Here is a 20851-nt window from a genome sequence, read left to right as displayed (position 1 = left end):
TGAACTTTTCTGTTTGTCAGTCAAATTATCCATCCTTGATGACTCCCGCAGTGGATGGGACCAGATGATTTAGGACCATTTTGCTCAGTCAGCCATCCAAAGGACATAGCCGAGAGCTGAGGCAGGAACATATGTAAACCGTGGAGGATGCATGTAGAGGGAGGACTCAGCATTGCTCATTCAAACTTTAAGGAGGTATAAAAGTTCCCCAGTTTATGCTGCGGTATACAAAATAAAAATGGTTTAAAGTACTTTCTGCAGCTGCCCCCACACTATTCACCTGAGGTCAGTGGGGGAGAGGTTATGATTCAATTACATGATGCTAAAGAAAAGCAGTCTTGCACAGATGCAGACTATTTTTAGTTTAACTGGCTTGCTGACTTCAGTGCAGGCCTCGCACTACTGCTATCAGCAAACTAATTCTGTGCCTATTCCCAACAAAAAAATTTAAGGAGAAATGACAGATCAAAATGACATTTGCTTTTAGAATCACGTTGAGGGAAATAGCTGAATAATTAAGTTGCACGATATTCATGGTTTTAACTTTTGACCCCATATAGATTAATTGGGTGCATATGTTGTAGAGTATTTTTAAGGTCATAGAATCATAGAAGCCTACAGTGCAGAAGGAGGTCATTTGGCCCAGCAAGTCTGCACTGACCACAATCCCACCCAGACCCTATCCCCAAAGCCCCATGCATTTACCCGAGCCAGTCCCCCTGACACTAAGGGGCAATTTAGCATGGCCAATGCACCTAGCCCACACATCTATGGAGTGTGGGAGGAAACTGGAGCACCCAGGAGAAATGGTGGCACAGTGGTTAGCACTGCTGCTTCACAGCGCCGGAGACATGAATTCAATTCGCGGCTTGGGTCACCGTCTGTGTGGAGTTTGCAGGTTTTCCCCATGTCTGCATAGATTTCCTCCTGGCACTCTGGTTTCCTCCCACACTCCAAAAATGTGTGGGTCAGGTAGATTGGCCATGCTAAATTGCCCCTTGGTGTCAGGGGAACTAGCTTGGGTAATCAGGATAGGGCTTGGGTGGGATTGTGATCAGTGCAGACTTGACGGGCCAAAAGGCCTCCTTCTGCACTGTAGAGATTCTATGAAACCCACACAATCACAGGGAGAACATGTAAACTCTACATTGACCCAAGCCAGGAATCGAATCTGGGTCCCTGGCACTGAGGCAGCAGTGCTTGGTACTGTGCCACAATGCTGTCCTTAAACATAATAGCAGTGAATATTTGACTGGGATGCCAACATCTCAGTTTCAGTATTTCATGCTGTTGTACTAATGGTTCTTCCAAGGCTCCTTTTATGCTGCTTCCCGTATCTAAGGAGAGCAAGTTAACCACAACTTTAGATGCGGTGGTGACTTTTAAGGGGCATCTTGACAAATTCATGAATAGGATGAAAATAGAGGGATATGGTCCCCAAAAGGATCGGTGGGTTTTAGTTCAGACATGGTTAATGCAGGCTTGGAGGGCCAAAGGACTTGTACCTGTGTAGTAATTTTCTTTGTTCTAACTCACTCCAGCATTTTACCATTTGTATCTGCAGCCAATGTTACTGAGCTTAGGGTCTCTTAAAACCCTTGACCACCTGCCTACTTTGCTGGGGTCTCCAACCCCTGCCCACCTAAAATACCCAGACTTGTCTTACATGAGAATGCTGGTCTCTGAAATATCAGAGATTGGGGGTATACCTGGAAGATGTGATATGGGACCTTTCGAAAGTCTCTGCAGTACACAGACTTTGGAGCATTCTGACTTTTTCTTACCAGAATAATTAATTGCCCAGTGAATGATTGACAGAAAATTCCAGGTCTATCTCTTGGGTTACCATACTACTAACCATCTGATTCTCCTCTTAATCCCAAATACACCTTTCAACTCCTCCCCCTCTCACCCTGTGACCTGATCCCACTACCCTACTGTTCTGATCTGACAGCCCCTCCTGACTAAACCCAAGGACTAACCCTCCGCCCAAGCACCCACCTGCCACCTCACCCATTTGCCATCCTACCAGCCTACACATCAACCACCCTGCCTTCTTCTCCACTGCTGCACTGTGCTACCCCCTAGCCCCCTGCCACCCTGCTTCGCCCCCTGCCACCCTGCTTCTTACCCATTACATATTTGCCCATTCACTCAGGCATTCCAAGGTGTTCACACACGCTGGTTTTTCAGTGTGATAGTGAACACTAACCAGTATACATCAGCTAGCACCAAAAAAAAGGAAGCTTGGCTTGTCTTCCCCTGATGATCCATTGTTATGAGGAAACAATTATTTTCCACATTTCTGAAGAAGCTTTGATTGGACCAGAAATGTAGAGCCCTGTGCAGCACAGCGCAGAGTGGCAATCCAATGCAGATTGTCACTCCTCAGACGGTTCATCTGAACATCTTCCTTTCTGGAGATTGCTTGTAGTTCCAGCAGTGGCCACCATTGTCTGTGGCACTGCTGGGATTACCAGGCAGTCAGCCAATTGGATTGTCCAGCACACTGACAGCGGCACGGTGGTTAGCACGGCAGCCTCTCAGCGCCAGGAACCCGGGCTCGCTCCCCAGCTTGGGTCACTGTCTGTGTGGACTTTGCACATTCTCCCCGTGTCTGTGTGGGTTTCCTCCGGGTGCTCTGGTTTCCTCCCACAATCCAAAGATGTGCGAGTTAGGTCGATTGGCCATGCTAAATTGACCCTTAGTGTCAGGGAGAACTGGCAGTGTAAATAGGTGAGGCTACGGGATAGGGGCTGATTGGGATTGTGGTCAGATTTGATGGACCAAATGGCCTCCTCCTGTACTGTAGGGCTTCTATGTATCTCGAGGCCAGGGCGTCCAGTTCAGGTGCTGGAGAGATGGGTCACCTGTCCCCTCCTAAAACCCACCCTTCCATCATAGTCAGAGACGAGCTCTGAGAAATACAGGAGCACTTTACAAAATGCAAGAAGCCAAGTGCTGTGCTCTGCAGGAAGCTGAAGAACTGGTTGAAGATGGGTACACAGCGTGGTTGGAAGAGAAATGTGCAGCATTGTAATGGAGAACTTGAGAAATTTCCAATGACTGACAGCTCGCTGCATTCACTCAGAAGCACAACATTCTCCCGCCACAGTGATCCAATGAACACTTTCTGACAAGTGCAAACAAGCTATAAATGGCTGTTGTGGTATTCAGTTTAATTTTGAAAGTGGTTGTTAATCTGCTTTTTCTTTCGATTATAATGGGCTGGGTTTTCATCTTTTTGAGGTTGGAATTGGGAAATTTCCCAGCTCGGCTTGGCTGCTCTGGGTGGAAGTGCCCACAGTTCGGGGCGTGGGTATGGACCACCAGCTGATCCCGGAAAAGGCCCTGCCAGGTGGGGAAGGCGGGCTGTTTAAATGCCCCTTCTTGATGGCGTGGGACTTTGTCCCAGCCATAGTAAAAAAACAATAAGGCCCTTTATCCTTCACCACTTTCACCCCAGCACTGTTTAAAAACCTGGGAATGGGGTTGGGAATCCTGGAATTGGATTCCCACTGCCATCTTCGTCTCTCCACAGGATCTCCATGAACTTCATGAAAATTCAGCCATTACATCAGAAATATTAATGATCGGAACAGTTATTGATGTACAGTGGTGACACCATGGTTAGCACTGCTGCCTCACAGCACCAGGGGCCCAGGTTCGATTCCCGGCTTGGGTCACTGACTGTGGAATTTGCACATTCTCCTCATGTCTGCCTGGGTTTTCACCAGGTGCTCTAATTTTCTCCCATAGTCCAAATGTGTACTGGTTAGGTGTGTTGGCCATGCTAAATTGCCCCTTACTCTCCAAGGATGTGTAAGTCAGGTGGATTTGCCATGGAAAATGTGTCAGGTTACAGAGATAAGATGGGGGAGAGGGCCTGGATAAGATGCTCTGTCAGAAAGTCAGTGCAGGCTGAATGGCCTCTTCTGCACTGTGGGGATTAAAGATTCTATGAAGAGGGATATTATATTGTTATCTTATTCTCAAAGAATTAGGAATGATGATATGTGCATCTCTACATAGGTGACCAAGATGTCACATCATACATTATTAGCTGGTGTCCAGTAGTGAATCAGTCCACAGCAGCACATGGTGAAATCTGAGAAATACATTTGATGTCAGCTTCAGTGCCTGTGCAATAAGAGTGATTATTTCAAACGTACAGGAATCACAACACACAGCAGAGGGAAAGTGGACTTGAGGGCAAAGATCAGTCATGATCATCTTGAATGGAGGAGAAGACTTTAGGGACCATATGATCTAAACCTGCTTCTATTCCTTAAGTTCATATGAAACTAGGCTGGCAATGAGAGGCCACCCAGCTTCAGAGGTGTAGCAGTTCTCAATAGCGGACAAGTAACAATGAGGTGCTTCAGTATGGTGTACAACTTTTAAATCATAGAAACCCTGCGGCACAGAAAGAGGATCTGACCCATCGAGTCTGCACCGACCAGAATCCCACCCAGGCCCTACCCCCATATCCCTACACGTTTACCGGCTAATCCCTCTAACCTACACATCTCAGGACACTAAGGGGCAATTTTAGCATGGCCAATCAACCTAACCCGCACATCTTTGGATTAACTAAAGTGGAAGGAAGAAAACAAAATTGTAGCCAGGCCACCGCTGTGGGGATTGGGATGGGTGCATGTTGGGGGTGGGGGCACGGTGGGGGGAATGTGCAGGAAGGGACGGGGTGCTGCGTGGCAATGGTGGCACAGTGGTTAGCGCTGCTGCCTCACAGCTCCAGGGATCCAAGTTCGATTCCCGGCTTGGGTCACTGTCTGTGTAGAGTTTGCACGTTCTCCCCATGTCTGTCTGGGTTTCCTCTGAGTGCTCCAGTTTCCTCCCACAGTCTGAAAGACATGCTGGGTACGTGCATTGGCCATTCTAAATTCTCCCTCAGTGTACCCGAATAGGCAATGGAGTGTGGCGACTAGGGGGTTTTCACAGTAACTTCATTGCAATGTTAATGTAAGCCTATTTGTAACACTAATAAATAAACTTAAACTTAAACAGAAACACCTCTAGAAGACCACCTTTGGCACCTGGACTGGCAGAGAGACCCTGTAGGCCTGTCTGAAACGCCGGCACCCTGGGCTATCTGTCTCCAAACCATTGACCTATCCTTTCTCATGTCAGGAGGCTGGAGTGGACCTGTTAATATTTTGTAATGGAGTAGATCTGTGTTGCATGATTTGGTTTTCATTTATTATGAGACTATCCACTTTGGTAGCAATAATAGGAAGACCGATTATTATTTGAATGAGTGTAAATTGAGAGAGGTGGATACACAGCGAGATCTCAGAGTCCTTATGCATCAGTCACTGAAAGTAAGTGCACAGATACAGCAGGCAGTAGAGAAGGCTAATGGTATGTTGGCCTTCATAGTGAGAAGATTTGAGTTGAGGATAGTGATGTTTTGCTGCAATTGTATGGGGCGCTGATGAGGCCACACCTTGAGAATTGTGTGCAGTTTTGTTGTCCTTACCTGAGGAAGGATGCCCTTGCTATTGAAGGAGTACACTGAAGGTTTACCAGGCTGATTCCTGAGATGGCAGCTCAGTCATATGAGGACAGACTAAGTCGGTTAGGATTATATCCATTGGAGTTTAGAGAGGCGATCTCATTGAAACTTATAAAATTTTAACAGGATTGGATAAGGCAGATTCAGAAAGAATTTTCCCGATGGTGGGGGGAGACCAGAACTAAGGATCATAGTTTGAGGATAAGGGATAAACTGAAGCAATTTCTATTTGACATCACACGAGCAACGTCCACGGTAAGTCATTCTGATGTAATCCACGTAGAAGCTGAGGAATGCCTTGCTCTTTGCCTTTCCCAATACTTGCCCAGACCTGTAGGGGTTTGAACATTAATCCCCTGTGCTGGTTGGCAAGAAACTGGATGCACTAGTTTTTCCTTTACCAACCCATTGTACTATGTGACGTGGGAGACTCATTTGGCCAGCTATATTTGAAATTGTTGTATTTTTGCCAAAAATATAAATAACCAGATGTTAAAGTGACCCCCATTTGGCTCTTTAGCATTTTATCTGCCTTGGAATTGTTTGGGGGGAAAATCTATTGATGTAATGAAAGGGCAGACTTCTGCTGCTCTTCTTCTCAATGCACACTCCAGCAGTAAGGAATGCCCAAGTCTTGTCGCTGCTGTGGGTTTCTTTGTGAAAGAGCAGGAATGTGCACAGGGAGTGATCATAGTTCATCTCCCGGGTCATGGGTCCAAAAGTTCCTCAGGTTAGAAGATGGATTTGTTACTCTTTCCTTGAGGAACTGTTGAGCTGAGAAAAGAAAGCAGGGTTGAAAGATCTGTCTACTTGTTCCCTCGAATTCAGTAGCGGTTTTGTTTAGATGACACTTTTTTTTACAAATGATCCGAGCGGTTTTTCAAAGTCGGTGGCAGTAATTTTATCTCCGAACCGATTACATTTTGTTTTTTTTATGAATTTGAGTTAGAATATCTGATGTTTAACTGGCTGATACCCAAGGGTGATGCGGCCAGAAGCAGGCGTGGCTAAGTGTGTTATTTGTATGCTGCCAACGTAGCAGCAGTAGCGTCTTGTCTGTGCTGCTTTCAGTCTTGTTAATGCTTAAGGACACCATGAACGCTCATTATCTTTGTGGCGTATAGCCTGGCTGATTTTTTTTGTAAAACCGGAGACCAGCTTGCTGAGTTTGAGTCATCGATGCTGCTACATTTGAGCAAGCTTTGTATACAGTACGGGAAGCCCAGACACACAAGGATTTCGGATACTGTACTTGGCTGCTTTTGAATTTGATTCAAAATGAGCTTTAGGTAAGTTAGAACTTTTTTCCCCCTTGTAAGAGGGCTCCTTTTGTGTCCTGTGTGTAATTTGCAGCAACATGTCATGTTTGACAATGAGGTGTTGTTTGAGAGTAACGTGGACTAAGCTGGGAACAAAGCAAAGGGACATTCTGTATATGATTTCCTGCAGTAAACGACGCCTTTTATAGTTTTGAAACATTTTTCAAGAATTATGCATTAAATCTGCACGTATTAACATTTTTGAGTTTACTCTTCAGGGTTTTGCTATTTTGTGTACATTTCTTTTTGGGTGAATTTTTTTAAGGTGGATCTCAGGGTTGGGCTACTTTTGTCTCACCCACAGTTTACTGAACACACTTCAAGATTGGGTATAGTAGGAAAGTAAAATCTCCTGTCCTTGGCAACATTTCCCGTCAGGATTTAAAAGATCAAAGTTTGAATGGGAGCAGTGCCATTGTTTCTGTGTCCCAAGCTGCTTCCTGCTTACTGGAGGAGGGGTGAGGCCAGCATCAGATGACATACATGTTAGTCAGCAGCATTAGGTGCCCATTAATGGGTGAATTGGCCCTTACTGGATTTTACATTCTCCTCTAGTCTGCATGGGTTTCCTCCAGGTGCACCGGTTTCCTCCCAAACTCCAAAGATGTCCAGGTTAGGTGGATTGACTATGGTAAAATTTCCCCTTAGTGTCCTGAGATGTGTAGGTTAGAGGGATTAGTGGGTAAGGTATGGGGTTAGGGCCTGGGTGGGATAGTGGTTGGTGCAGACTCAATGGGCTGAAGGGCCTCTTTCTGCACTGTAGGATTCTATGATTCTATGATAAATTGCTCCTTAATAAGAACATAAGAACATAAGAACATAAGAAATAGGAGCAGGAGTAGGCCATCTGGCCCTTCGAGCCTGCCCCTCCATTCAATAAGATCATGGCTGATCTGTCGTGGCTCAGTTCCACTTTCCCGCCCTCTCCCCATAACCCTTAATCCCCTCTCTTATCAAAAACCCATCAACCCGCTTCTTAAAAATATTTAGCGAGGCAGCCTCCACCACTTCAACGGGCAGAGAATTCCAGAGATTCACCACCCTTTGAGTGAAGAAGTTCCTCCTCAACTCCGTTCTGAACTGCCCCCCCTTTATCTTGAGGCTGTGCCCCCTAGTCCTACTGTCTTTTTTGAGCGGGAAGAGTCTTTCCACCTCTATCCTATCCATCCCATTCATCATCTTATACGTCTCAATGAGATCTCCCCTCATTCTTCTAAATGTCAGGGGGATTAGGGCTGGCCCCTACTGAGGCCAGAGTCCAGCTGATGGGCGGCACAGTGGTCAGCGCTGCTGCCTCATAGCGCCAGGCACCCGGGATCCAGTTGCGGCCTTGGGTCACTGTGTGGAGTTTGCATGTTCTCCCCGTGTCTGCGCGGGTTTCCTCCGGGTGCTCCGGTTTCCTCCCATTATCCAAAAATGTGCGGGTTAGGTGGATTGGCCATGCTAAATTGACACTTAATGTCGGGGGGATTAACAGGGTACGTAGGTGGGGTTACAGGGATGGGATCTGGGTGGGTTTTTTGTCAGTGCAGACTGGATGGCCGAATACTTCCTTCTGTATTGTAGGGCTTCTGTGATTCCATGATGGCTGGAGCCAGCAAGCTCAGTTCCAGAATCTTAGAAGGAAGCCATTTGGCCGACCGAGCCTGCACCCACAACAATCCCACCCAAGCCTCATCCCCATAACCCCACATATTTGCAGTGCTAATCCGCCTGACATTAAGGAGCAATTTAGCATGGCCAATCCACCTAACCCGCACATCTTTGGAGTTTGGGAGGAAACTGGAGCACCTGGAGGAAACCCATGCAGACATGAGGAGAATGTGCAAAATCCACACAGTCATCCAAGACTGGAATTGAACCCGGGTCCCTGGAGCTGTGAAGCAGCAGTGCTAACCACTGTGCCAACATGTCGCCCAAGTAGCAAAATAGTAAAATCCTGTGACAAGTTGCTATATAAGCATATTTCCTTCTGAATTAGGTAGTCTTCTAAAAGAGAACTCAATAGGCTACAGATTAATGAAATCATTGCTAGTTTGGGGCAGCACATAGGCACAGGGTAGCCAGCAATGCAGCCTCACAGCGCCAGGGACCCCGCTTCAATTCCGGCCTCAGGTCGCTGCCTGTGTGAGGTTTGCACATTCTCCCTGTGTCTGCATGGGTTTCCTCCAGGTGCTCCGGTTTCGTCCCACAGTCTGAAATTTGTGCTGGTTCGGTGCATTAGCCACGCTAATTTCTCCCTCAGTGTACCCAAATAGGTGCCGGAATACGGTGACATAGGGGATTTTCACAGTAACTTCATTACAGTATTAATGCAAGCCGACTTGTGGCTAATAACTAAATAAGTAATGGTTAGATGGATTGGCCATGCTAAATTGCCCTTACTATCCCAAGATTTGTAGCTTTGGTGGATTAGCCATAGTGTATGCGCGGGGTTACTGGGATAGGGCAAAGGGAAGGGCCTGGATGGGATGCTCTTTCAGGGAATCAGTGCAGACATGATGGACTGGATGGTGTCTCTCTGCACTGTAGGGTTTCTAATGATGAGGAATGGGTTATTATAGTCTCTTGGAACTTTGCTCAGTGGTTTAGGGGGTCAGAGAGGAATTTTCCAGAGCTTTCCAACAGGTTGGCCAAAGCTTTTCTTTGCTTTTTTTTCCACAATATTCCAGGGCAACTGGATCACATGTTAATATAATATTTCCATTCAGGATAGGTTTGGTGGCCTTGCCTCATAATGTCCTTGCATTTACCAATTAATGTCAACATCTACTTTAAGGTAAAAATTCACAATCATGTCCTCCCAGTTCAATGCAGCGCTCCTACCCATCATCTCTGCAGTCGGACAACAGTCAAGTGAGAGTGATTATTCGGTTGAAACACTGACCGCGTTGGTTTTAGCTTCCACCACGGAGGAGTAGTGTGTGAATTTAGACAGTTTTACAATGCAGATATGTAACAGGCTGATGTGTTAACCGCACTTGTGAATATAACCGACCCCAGCTGCAGAAGACCATAGCAGTGTGGCCCATTCAAAAACGTAGATCTACGAATTAGCTACTTGAAGAGGCATCCTCTGATTCATTGTACAGCTGAATGTTGGAATTTGGTCTTGCACACCAACATCCTCTGCAGTCAGTGTTACAAATTGCAAGGCATGCCCTGGCTTCTAAGGATTCGCACCTCATAGCGCAAACTGGTGTAGAGTGGCGCAGTCTCACACTGGAATACAAATCTGACCATAAATGCTCTTTATGGGTGGCACCATGCTTAGCACTGCTGTCTCACAACTCCAGGGATCTAGATTCGATTCTCAGCTTGGGTCACTGTCTGTGCAGAGTCTGCACGTTCTCCCCATGTCTGCATGGATTTCCTCCGAGTGCTCCGGTTTCCTCCCACAGTCCAAAGATGTGCGGGTTGGGTGGATTGGCCATGACTAAATTGCCCCTTAGCATCAGGGGGACTAGCTAGGGTAAATGCATGGGTTTATAGGAATAGAGTCCAGGTGGGATTGTGCTCAGCGCAGACTCAATGAGCTGAATGGCCTCCTTCTGCACTGCATGATTCTCTTGTGCCTCATGTTTTTCAACAGAGACACAACAGAAGCTAGCGCTTCTTCAGAGAATGCTAGGGAACCTTGGAACTGGGGTCCTAGAAACTTGCTAACCCTTTCAGCCTGGAAATAATGAGAGGCAGTGGGAATCTAAAATGAAACAAAGTAACCACAAACATTCTATGTTTGGTTTAAAGGCAAGTGAGATAAAATCTTGTGTGGGTTGTTTGGTCAAGTGGTAGAATGCGTTGAACAAGCAATGCTTGTACAATAGCTGTGGATGCCTCATGTCTTCGAATGGTAATGTGTCCTTGACTTTTGATTGGCCATTTAAGATTATAATGCCACCTTTTGCACCTTTTTTCCACACAAAACGCTTTCCTGTAACCCGCACTATAGATTATCATTTAAAAACTTCAATGAATCTATGCTTTTTTTGGATATATGGCTGTAATTTGTCAATTGAGGTGAGTAGTTCAAGCTGGGAAATTTTCAATCTCAGAGGGGCCTGCCTTAAGAACATAAGAACATAAGAAATAGGAGCAGGAGTAGGCCAACTAGCCCTTCGAGCCTGCCCCGCCATTCAATAAGATCATGGCTGATCTGTCGTGGCTCAGTTCCACATTCCCGCCCTCCCCATAACCCTTAATCCCCTCTCTCATCAAAAACCCATCAACCCGCGTCTTAAAAATATTTAGCGAGGCAGCCTCCACCACTTCAACGGGCAGAGAATTCCAGAGATTCACCACCCTTTGAGTGAAGAAGTTCCTCCTCAACTCTGTTCTAAACCGCCCCCCCCTTTATCTTGAGGCTATGCCCCCTAGTCCTACTATCCTTTCTGAGCGGGAAGAGTCTCTCCACCTCTATCCTATCCATCCCATTCATCATCTTATACGTCTCAATGAGATCTCCCCTCATTCTTCTAAACTCTAACGAGTACAAGCCTAATCTATTCAGCCTCTCCTCATAGCTCAACCCCCTCAACTCCGGTATCAGCCTAGTAAACCTCCTCTGCACTCCCTCCAAGGCCAAAATATCCTTGTGTAAGTACGGCGCCCAAAACTGCACACAGTACTCCAGCTGTGGCCTCACCAATGCCCTATACAGCCGCAGCAAGATCTCCCTACTTTTATATTCAATCCCCCTCGCGATGAAGGCCAGCATCCCATTCGCCTTCCTGACCACCTGCTGCACCTGCAGGCTGGGTTTTTGCGACTCATGCACAAGGACCCTGAGGTCCCTCTGCACCGTCGCATGCTGCAGTTTTTCTCCACGTAAGTAAAAAAGTTCCCTGAAATGCATGATTTTTACTCCTGAGGGGCAGGTGTGGGGTACAATTGGGCTCACTAGAAGCAGAGTATTGGTGGCCACAAGAATGGGAATGTGTCAAGGTGGGCTGATTAGAAGACCACCTCAGTTCCCTGCTACATTGTCCATTTGTCCAAGTTGTTGTACAAGCTGTTCGGTCCTGTAGCTCACATCCCCACATCAGTCTAAAGACGTGCGGGTTAGGTTGATTGTCCAAGCTAAGAAATTGCCCCTTAGTATCCAGGGATGTGTAGGTTAGAGGGATTAGTGGGTATAATATGGGGGTAGGTCCTGGGTGGGATTGTGTTCAGTGCAGACCCGATGGGCCAAAGGGCCTCTTTCTGCACTGAAGGGTTCTATGATTCTATGATCCCATCACCTATGGGCCTTCATAACTGCCACACAGTTGGGCGGCATGGTGGCAGAGTGGTGAGCACTACTGCCTCACAGCGGGTTTGATTCTGCCCTCGGTTGATTGTACAAACCCCACACAAACATTCTCCCCATGTCTGCGAGGGTTTCCTCCGGGTTCTCTGCTTTTCCTCTCTCAGTCCAAAGATGTGCAGGTTAGATGGATTGGCCATTGTAAATGGTCCCTTAGTGTCTCAAGATGTTTAGGTTAGGAGGATTAATGGGCTAAATATGTGGAGTTCCAGGGATAGGGCCTGGGTAAGATGCTCTGTCAGAGAGTTGGTGCAGACTTGATGGGCTGAAAAGCCACCTTCTGCACTGTAGGGATTCTATGACATGTGTCTCTTATGTATAAAAGCCATTGTTCTACTTTCAGGCGATTAGGAGCAGAGTTCTGTTAATTTACTATTCTTCCCTACACCCAAGTTCGAATACATTTTAAAGAATACCTTGAAAGACATTTCTCAATTTTGATATCTCTACAGAAATAGTAACTTGATTATACATATGAAAATGTGTAGGAGGGATTGTAAGTACATGTCTTGGGACAACTTTGAAGGCTATTAATGGAATTGGCCTTGATAAATTTTCTCCTACTTAGTGCAATTCTATTTTGAAGTTTTTTAAAGCCTGTAGATATGTACAAATTTACTCCTATGATTCTATTTTAAAAATCCAATTGTACTCCCATAAATTTCTCCCGCACGGGCTTGATAGAGTCAGTGCTGAGAAGTTGTTTTGTCCTAGAACTAAGAATCATAGATGGAAATGTTTATTCGATTAGCAGTGCTTCTGGTGATGCTGTACAGGCTCTGTTGATTTCCTGATGGCAGGTAGTGCTGCAGGCTGTTACCTGCACAGCCATGGAACAATCTGAGCAGATGCTGTCTGCCTCATGAGAATTGTGGTAAGTCTTATGCAAACAGATCTTTCTCCCCCCTCCATAATCTCAGGGTAATAGGTCCACCACTCAGAACTGAGATTGGGAAAATTATTCTTCCCCTTAGGGAGCAGCACAGTGTTGAGTGCTGCTGCCTCACAGTGCGCAGCGACCCCAGTTCTATTGCGGCGTTGGGTGTCTTCTCCCCATGTCTGCGTGGGTTTCCTCCGAGTGTTCCGATTTCCCCCTACAAGATGTGCTGATTACATGTATTGGCCATGCTACCTTGCCCTTTAGTGTCCAAGGATGTGTAGGTTAGGTGGATTAGCCGTGGGAAATATGTGGGGTTACAGGGATATTGGACAGAAGAGGGCTTGAATAAGATGCCCTGTCAGGAAGTCAGTGTTGACTTGATGGGCTGAATGGCCTCTTCTGGACTGCAGGGATTTTATGATTCCAATCCATGACTCGACTGTTAATCTTTGGAATTCTCTAACGCAGTAGGATTGAGGACTCAAAGCTGAGACCAATAGATTATTAAACTCTTTGGGGCAGGATTTTACGACATTGCTCGAGTGAGATCGGAAAGTCCCACCTGAGGACAATGGACATTTCCATTGTCCGTCTCTCGCCAGCTCCAATCCTTTGGCGGGTGGGAAGGTAGAATTCTGGTGTGGGGGTTGGGCAAGATGGTGGAGTTAGAACACAAATTCAGACATGATTTTGTTGAATTGCAGAACAAATTTGAGAGGTTGACTAATCTACTCTTATTCTAGCTCCGATCTCTTCTGTTCCCCTAGCTGTCACGAACTGGGACAAATTGTAGACTTCATTCATTGAGTACAATATTCCTACTGCAAATTGTTCTCTGAGGTTTGTGGGTTTGAGTTACACTAAATGAAATTGAGTGCACAAACCAGCCCTATCTTTTAGTCGAGTGCTGAGCAATTTTCCTTCTAATTTCCCTTTGCTGCGGGTGACCTGTTTCTTGTTTGCTAGAGTCCTTTTTAATACTGCCAGTGGGCCCCACATTTGTGCATCTTAGAGGGCCACTGCTTGCTTCCTGCCCAGTGCATTCTTGATTGCTGTGCGCTGCACACTCCAGGGGGAACATTAATGCTGAGATAACTCTGCATTGTCAAAGGTGCTATCTTTCAGATGGGATTTTCAGGTGAGGCTCAGAGAATGGTTGGGGAATCCTCTGAATATCGCACCTGAAAAACCTTCACTTTGAACAAATTGCATCAAGGCGACTGTACATCCAAAGTAAGCAAGTAAGAAGTCTCACAGCACCAGGTTAAAGTCCAACAGGTTTATTTGGCAGCACTCACTTCCGGAGTCTCAAGCTCCTTCCTCAGGTTGCTTTCTCCTCACTCACCTGAGGAAGGAGCTTGAGACTCCGAAAGCAAGTGCTGCCAAATAAAGCTGTTGGACTTTAACCTGGCATTATGAGACTTCTTACTGTGCTTACCCCAGTCCAACGCCGGCATCTCCACATCTTCAAAAGTAATACAGTTTGTTGTTTCGGAAGGTCACAAAGATGTGATGTGAAGTGCTATAGGAATGCAAGACTTATTTCACTATTTACTTTCATAACTGAAGCAGTTCTCCAGCTGTATTATCTGTAAATGTTGTTTTACAATGAAGGCTTGTGTTATGGAAAGATCATTTTTTAAAAAATTCTTTTATATAATGAAAGCAAAATACTGGAAATCTGAAGTAAAGAAAGAAAATGCTGGATAAACTCGGCAGGTCTGGCAGCGTCAGTGGAGGGAAATTGGTGCTGTCAGCTTGCTGAGTTTGCCCAACATTTTCTGCACTTATATAATGCCTGTTGCGACCTTGAAGTCTCAAAGTGGTTTGCAGCCAGTGAAGTGCAGCACTTGTCAGGTGGAATTGGATTTTGATTGCAGATAAGGTGAGATAATGGAAGGTGTTCCCACTACAGTTGTCGAGGGAAATCATATCTTGCTATACAACATAAGAACTTTTTTCCTTCATTCATTTATGGGACATGGGTGTCACTGGCTGGCCAGCAATTATTGCTCCTTCTTAGTTGCCCGAGGGCAGTTGAGGTAAACCACATTGAACCATAGAACACTACAGCACAGAAACAGGCCTTTTGGCCCCTCTTGGCTGTGCCAAACCATTTTTCTGCCTGGTCCCACTGACCTGCACCTGGACCATATCCTTCCACACCCCTCTCATCCATGTACCTGTCCAAGTTTTTCTTAAATGTTAAAAGTGAGCCCGCATTTATCACTTCATCTGGTAGCTCATTCCACACTCTTTCAACTCTGTGTGAAGAAGCCCCCTGTAATATTTCCTTTAAACTTCCCCCCCCCCCTTCAGCCTTAACCCATGTCCTCTAGTTTTTTTTTCTCCCTTAGCCTCAGTGGAAAAAGCCTGCTTGCATTCACTCTACCTATACCCATCATAATTTTATACCCATCATAATTAAATCTCCCCTCATTCTTCTACGGTCTAGGGAATAAAGCCCCAAGCTATTCAACCTTTCTCTGTAAGTCAGTTTCTCAAGTCCTGGCAACATCCTTGTAAACCTTCTCTGCACTCTTTTAACTTTATTAATATCCTTCCTTAAGTGACGAAAACCGCACACAATACTCCAAATTTGGCCTCACCAATGTCCTATACAACCTCACCATAACATTCCAACTCTTGTACTCAGTACTTTGATTTATAAAGGCCAGTGTTCCAAAAGCACTCTTTACGACCCTATCTACCTGTGACACCATTTTTAGGGAATTATGTATCTGTACTCCCAGATCCCTCTGTTCAACTACACCCTTCAGTGTCCTACCATTTACCTTGTATGTTCTACCTTGGTTTGTCCTTCCAAAGTGCAATACCTCACACTTGTCTGCACTAAATTCCATCTGCCATTTTTCAGCCCATTTTTCTAGCGGGTCCAAATCCCTCTGCAAGCTTTGAAAACCTTCCTCATTGTCCACTACACCTCCAATCTTTGTATCATCAGCAAATTTACTGATCCAATTTACCACATTATCAGCCAGACCATTGATATAGATGACAAACAATGGACCCAGCACTCACCCCTGTGGCACACCACTAGTCACAGGCCTCCACTCAGAGAAGCAATCCTCCATTACCACCCGCTGGCTTCTTCCATTAAGCCAATGTCTAATCCAATTTACTACCTCTGCATGTATACCTAGCGACTGAACCTTCCTAACTAACCTCCCACGTGGGATCTTGTCAAAGGCTGTCAATTGCTGTGGATCTGGAATCACATGTAGGTCAGACCAGATAAGGATGACAGATTTCCTTCCCAAAGGGCATTAGTGAACCACTTGGGTTCTTCCAACAGTTGACGGTGTTTTCATGGTCATCAGTAGATTCTTAATTCCAGATATTTTTAATTGAATTCAACTTCCACCATCTGCTATGGCAGGAGTTGAAGCCGGGTCCCTAGAATGTTCGCTGATTTTGTGGATAGTGATAATACTAGACCATCACCTCCAAAACCAAAGGAAACGGAATGACGTGCTTTATTTAAAATTTATTTCTATATCATATAACCTTTATATGTTGCACTGTGCACAGCATAGACATAGTGAAAACCTTGACACAACTTTACCTTTATGAGGTGATGGCCTAGTGGTATTATTACCAGATAATTAATTCAGAAACTCAGCTAATGATCTCAGGATCCGAGTTCGAATCCTGCTATGGCAGATGGTGGAATTTGAAGTCAATATATTTTTAAAAATCTGCAATTAAGAACCTACTGATGACCATGAAACCATTGTTGGTTGTAAGAAAAACTCATCTGGTTCTCTAACGCCCTTTAGGGGAGGGAATCTGCTGTCCTTCCCTGGACTGGCCTACGTGTGATTCCAGATTCTCAGCGATGTAATTGGCTCTCAACTGCTCTCGGGCAACTAGGGATGGGCAATAAATGTTGGGTGGCCTGGGATGCCTATGTCCCACGAATGAATAAAAATAAAACAAATAAAGGGTGAACGTGAAGAAAGATCGGTACCTCTCGTGGAGACCAGTTTGTAAACATTTCTGATAACTTTCACCTTCTTTCTCCTTTTTAGAAGTTGACATGTGGCCTTCCCTATGTGAAGATAAAACGGACAGGAAGGCGAATGGGATGCTGGCCTTCGTAGCGAGGGGGATTGAATATAAAAGTAGGGAGGTCTTGCTGCAACTGTACAGGGCACTGGTGAGGCCGCAGCTGGAGTACTATGTGCAGTTTTGGTCGCCGCACTTGCGCAAGGATATTTTGGCCTTGGAGGGAGTGCAGAGGAGGTTCACTAGGCTGATACCGGAGTTGAGGGGGTTGAGCTATGAGGAGAGGCTGAATAAACTAGGCTTGTACTCGTTAGAGTTTAGAAGGATGAGGGGAGATCTCATTGAGATGTATAACATGATGAATGGAATGGATAGGATAGAGGTGGAGAGGTTCTTCCCGCTCAGAAAGGACACCAGGACTAGAGGGCACAGCCTCAAGATAAGGGGGGGGGGGGCAGTTTAGAACAGAGTTGAGGAGGAACTTCGTCACTCAAAGGGTGGTGAATCTCTGGAATTCTCTGCCCGTTGAAGTGGTGGAGGCTACCTTGCTAAATATATTTAAGACACGGATAGATAGGTTTTTGGCAGGCAAGGGGATTAAGGGTTATGGGGAGAAAGCGGGAAAGTGGAACTGAGCCACTTCAGATCAGCCATGATCTTATTGAATGGCGGGGCAGGCTAGATGGCCTACTCCTGCTCCGATTTCTTATGTTTCTTACTTGTTTGCGTTATTCTGGGAATTGCTTGCACCATTCTGTACCCAGTGACAGACCTTGAGAGATGCCCAATAACAGGGTCACTTGTTGTTTACTCTCATATCCAATATAGTGTGAGGAAGTCTTATCTGAGCAGCCGAGAACATATGAAAGTGTTTTGTGTGTTTCAATATTGATTGGAATTTCCATCATGATCATTCAAACATGGAAAGCTCGATAGATATTAGTGTTGCTTGTTGTATCTTGGTGCTCTCCATATCTATCCATCATGTTCTTGTACAGCGACATGACTGGTAAAACCAGCTTATCTCCTGCTACCCAATAGGAAGGCTTGCTGCTGTGCAGAATACATCTGGTTAATTATAGTCAGCCCTTGGCCATGAGCTTTCTAAAGGACTAATGCTCTTATTGAAAATGGATATTAAAATACCGTAGTGAAACCTCCAGTGTGTGTAAAAAAAAACAAATGGAATTGATAACAGCCCCCAGATTTTGGTCCCTGCTCTGGTGGTTCAGCAGTTTGATGCAGTGATACCAGTGATCATTGATTAGCTTCTCTCCATGGTCAAAGAGGAGGTGAACTTTCCAGTAAAGGGCACTTGAAACGCCATAGCATTCCAGGCTACAGAGCAAGTGCTGGAAAATGGGATTAAATCTACACTCTCTGTGCAGGGTCTGCACATTCTCCCCATGTCTGTGTGAGTTACTCTGGGTGCTCCGGTTTCCTCCCACAGGCCATTAATGCGCGGGTTAGGTTGATTAGGGTCAATTTAGCGAGGCCGATATCTGGGGATTAGCAGGGTAAATATGTAGGGTGTGGGGAAAGGGCCTAGGTGGGATTGAGGTTGGTGCAGAATAGATGGGCTGAATGGCCTGTTGCACTGTAGGGATTCTGTGATATGCCTTCCATGGTAGATAGATGTCTGATGGGTCAAAGGGCCCCTTTTTCTGCTGCAAAACTCTATGACTCTATAGACAGAATTTTCCAGCCGCGCTCACCCACAGTTCCCTCCTTTGACTCTGATTTAAAGCCACAATTACACTGTCCCAGCTATGGACAGGTTGTCACATGCAGTCTATAAACCCTGGTAGTCTGGATCTTAAAATCCAGACACCTGACTTCTGTTTGTATTCTGGTCCTGTCTCATAAGAGGAGAAAATGATTAAACAAAAAACAATTATAGCTTTAGTCCTGAAGAACAGGAGTTAAAATACAAAGAAGATGCAATGAGGGAATGTCTTGCGCACAGATTGGTGTTATAAAAATTTGGGTGGATAATTTGAGCCAATAAAGCAGGGTCTGCTGTAAGTATAAAAGGACTTGAAGCAAATGCAAACTTAGTTTTTCTTTCTGTAAAGTGGACCCATCTGCACTTTATATTTACAAAGGGCCTTGTGTAAATGAGAAATAATGTCAGTCACCATTCAGACTCCCTCAATAAGCAGATAGCCAACAGCTGCAGCAGCTGCCTCTCACTGGACCGTGTACTGCAGTTTTAAATCTGTACCAGTATCCCTTCTCTCGAGCGAAAGAGCTGGACAGCATGGTGGCACGGTGGTTAGCGCTGCTGCCTCACAGCACCAGGGATCCGGGTTCGATTCCCGGCTTGGATCACTGTCTGTGTGGAGTTTGCACGTTCTCCCTGTGGGTTTCCTCCCATAGTCCAAAGATGTGTGGGTCAGGTGGATTAGCCATGGTAAATTGTCCCTTGGTGTCAGGGGACTAGCTATGGTAAATGCATGGGGTTATGGTGATAGGGCCTGGGTGGGATTGTGGTTGGTGCAGACTCGATCGGACAAATGTCGTCATCCTGCACTGGAGGATTCTATGATTCTATGGACATGTAGCTATGTGGAGACTTGTATTGTCTGAATATTAAAAGCACAAAAGAAATGCAATAATCTTGGGCTGAAGGGGTGGGATGGGGCGAGGAGAGAGCAGGAAAGTCTCCCACTCAGATGGTATCAAAGCTTCCTGGTGCCTCAGTGATGTGCTTGGTTTTTCAAAGGGAGGGATGGAAGGGCTAGCTGGCAACCTGTACGCTTCCAATTAATCACTTATTGGGTTCACCAAGCTCATTAGGAGTATGGGGAGCAACAGTCAGCAATTTTCAAATGGCCAGCATGGGAAAGATAGCCAAGTTCCACACACAAGTTCCATTGAGGATGGCCTCAACCGGGATCTTGGGTTCATGTCACACTATCTGTAACCCCCACAACTTGCCTGGGCTTGCAAAATCTCACTAACTGTCCTGGCTGGAGACAATACACATCTCTTTAACCTGTGCTTAACCCTCTCTCCACTCACATTGTCTGTACCTTTAAGACTTGATTACCGGTAAAGATTTGTATTCCAACCATTATCTTATAAGTTGAGTTTGTGTCTTTATACGCCCTGTTTGTGAACAGAACTCCCATTCACCTGATGAAGGAGCAACGTTCCAAAAGCTTGTGACTTGTGCTACCAAATAAACCTGTTGGACTTTAACTGGTGTTGTGAGACTTCTTACTGTGATTACCCCCGTCCAACGCCAGCATCTCCACGTCACAGCATGGGGAACACGAGAGTCTGCGACATGTTTGAGCATTGCTGCCGAGACCACAGCAGGGAGCCATTAGTCCTCCAGATTTACAGTGTGGAAGAGGAGACTGAATCTCTGTTCCTCATGTAGTGGCACAGGGGTCACTGTTGCTAGGACCGAGAGTTTGACTTTGTGAGGTGTTTGGACTCTTGAGATGAACGTGAGGCTCTTAGAATCCATGGTCATCTCTAACCATGCCTGCTTGATCTGGCTCAGTGGAATTAAACTTCCAAATGGAGGGAATAGTACAGATCTCTAGTCTGTCACAGCCTTAGTCAGGGCCTGCAGGGAGCCTCAGTAAAATGTGCGCCTGTTCAGGGATGCCTGTCCCAAAACACTATGAGCCCTCTGCAGGTGCTGTCTCTCACCTCATCCATTTCTCAAGGCATCATGCTGTTTGCCTTTTTAAATTATCCCTCTGTGCTGAGATCCCGTCTCCTGTTCTGTGCCCTAAATTGGGTGCCAAATGCATCTCCGTTCCAGT

The 20851-nt window shown here is 45.8% G+C and overlaps 1 protein-coding gene across 2 annotated transcripts in view; it reads left to right on the top strand.

Moving 5' to 3' along the window:
- The window catches only part of shisa10.1 (shisa family member 10, tandem duplicate 1), an 89303-nt gene that overhangs the window by 30856 nt on the left and 37596 nt on the right, over window positions 1–20851 (top strand). The window contains exon 1 of one of the 2 annotated variants that reach the window (XM_080181902.1): window positions 6566–6825. The exons of the other annotated variant lie outside the window; for it this stretch is intronic. Coding sequence (XP_080038028.1) covers window positions 6815–6825 — 11 coding nt within the window. The 5' untranslated portion in view covers window positions 6566–6814. Of the gene's footprint in view, window positions 1–6565; window positions 6826–20851 lie in introns of those variants that run through there. 2 annotated transcript variants of the gene reach the window in all.

The sequence above is a fragment of the Carcharhinus amblyrhynchos genome, chromosome 3 (genome assembly GCF_965287045.1).
Source record: "Carcharhinus amblyrhynchos chromosome 3, sCarAmb.v2.hapA, whole genome shotgun sequence".
Lineage (NCBI taxonomy): Eukaryota > Metazoa > Chordata > Chondrichthyes > Carcharhiniformes > Carcharhinidae > Carcharhinus > Carcharhinus amblyrhynchos.
The sequence above is the reverse complement of the archived record's forward strand: the minus strand, read 5'-3'. Positions and strand labels throughout refer to the sequence as shown.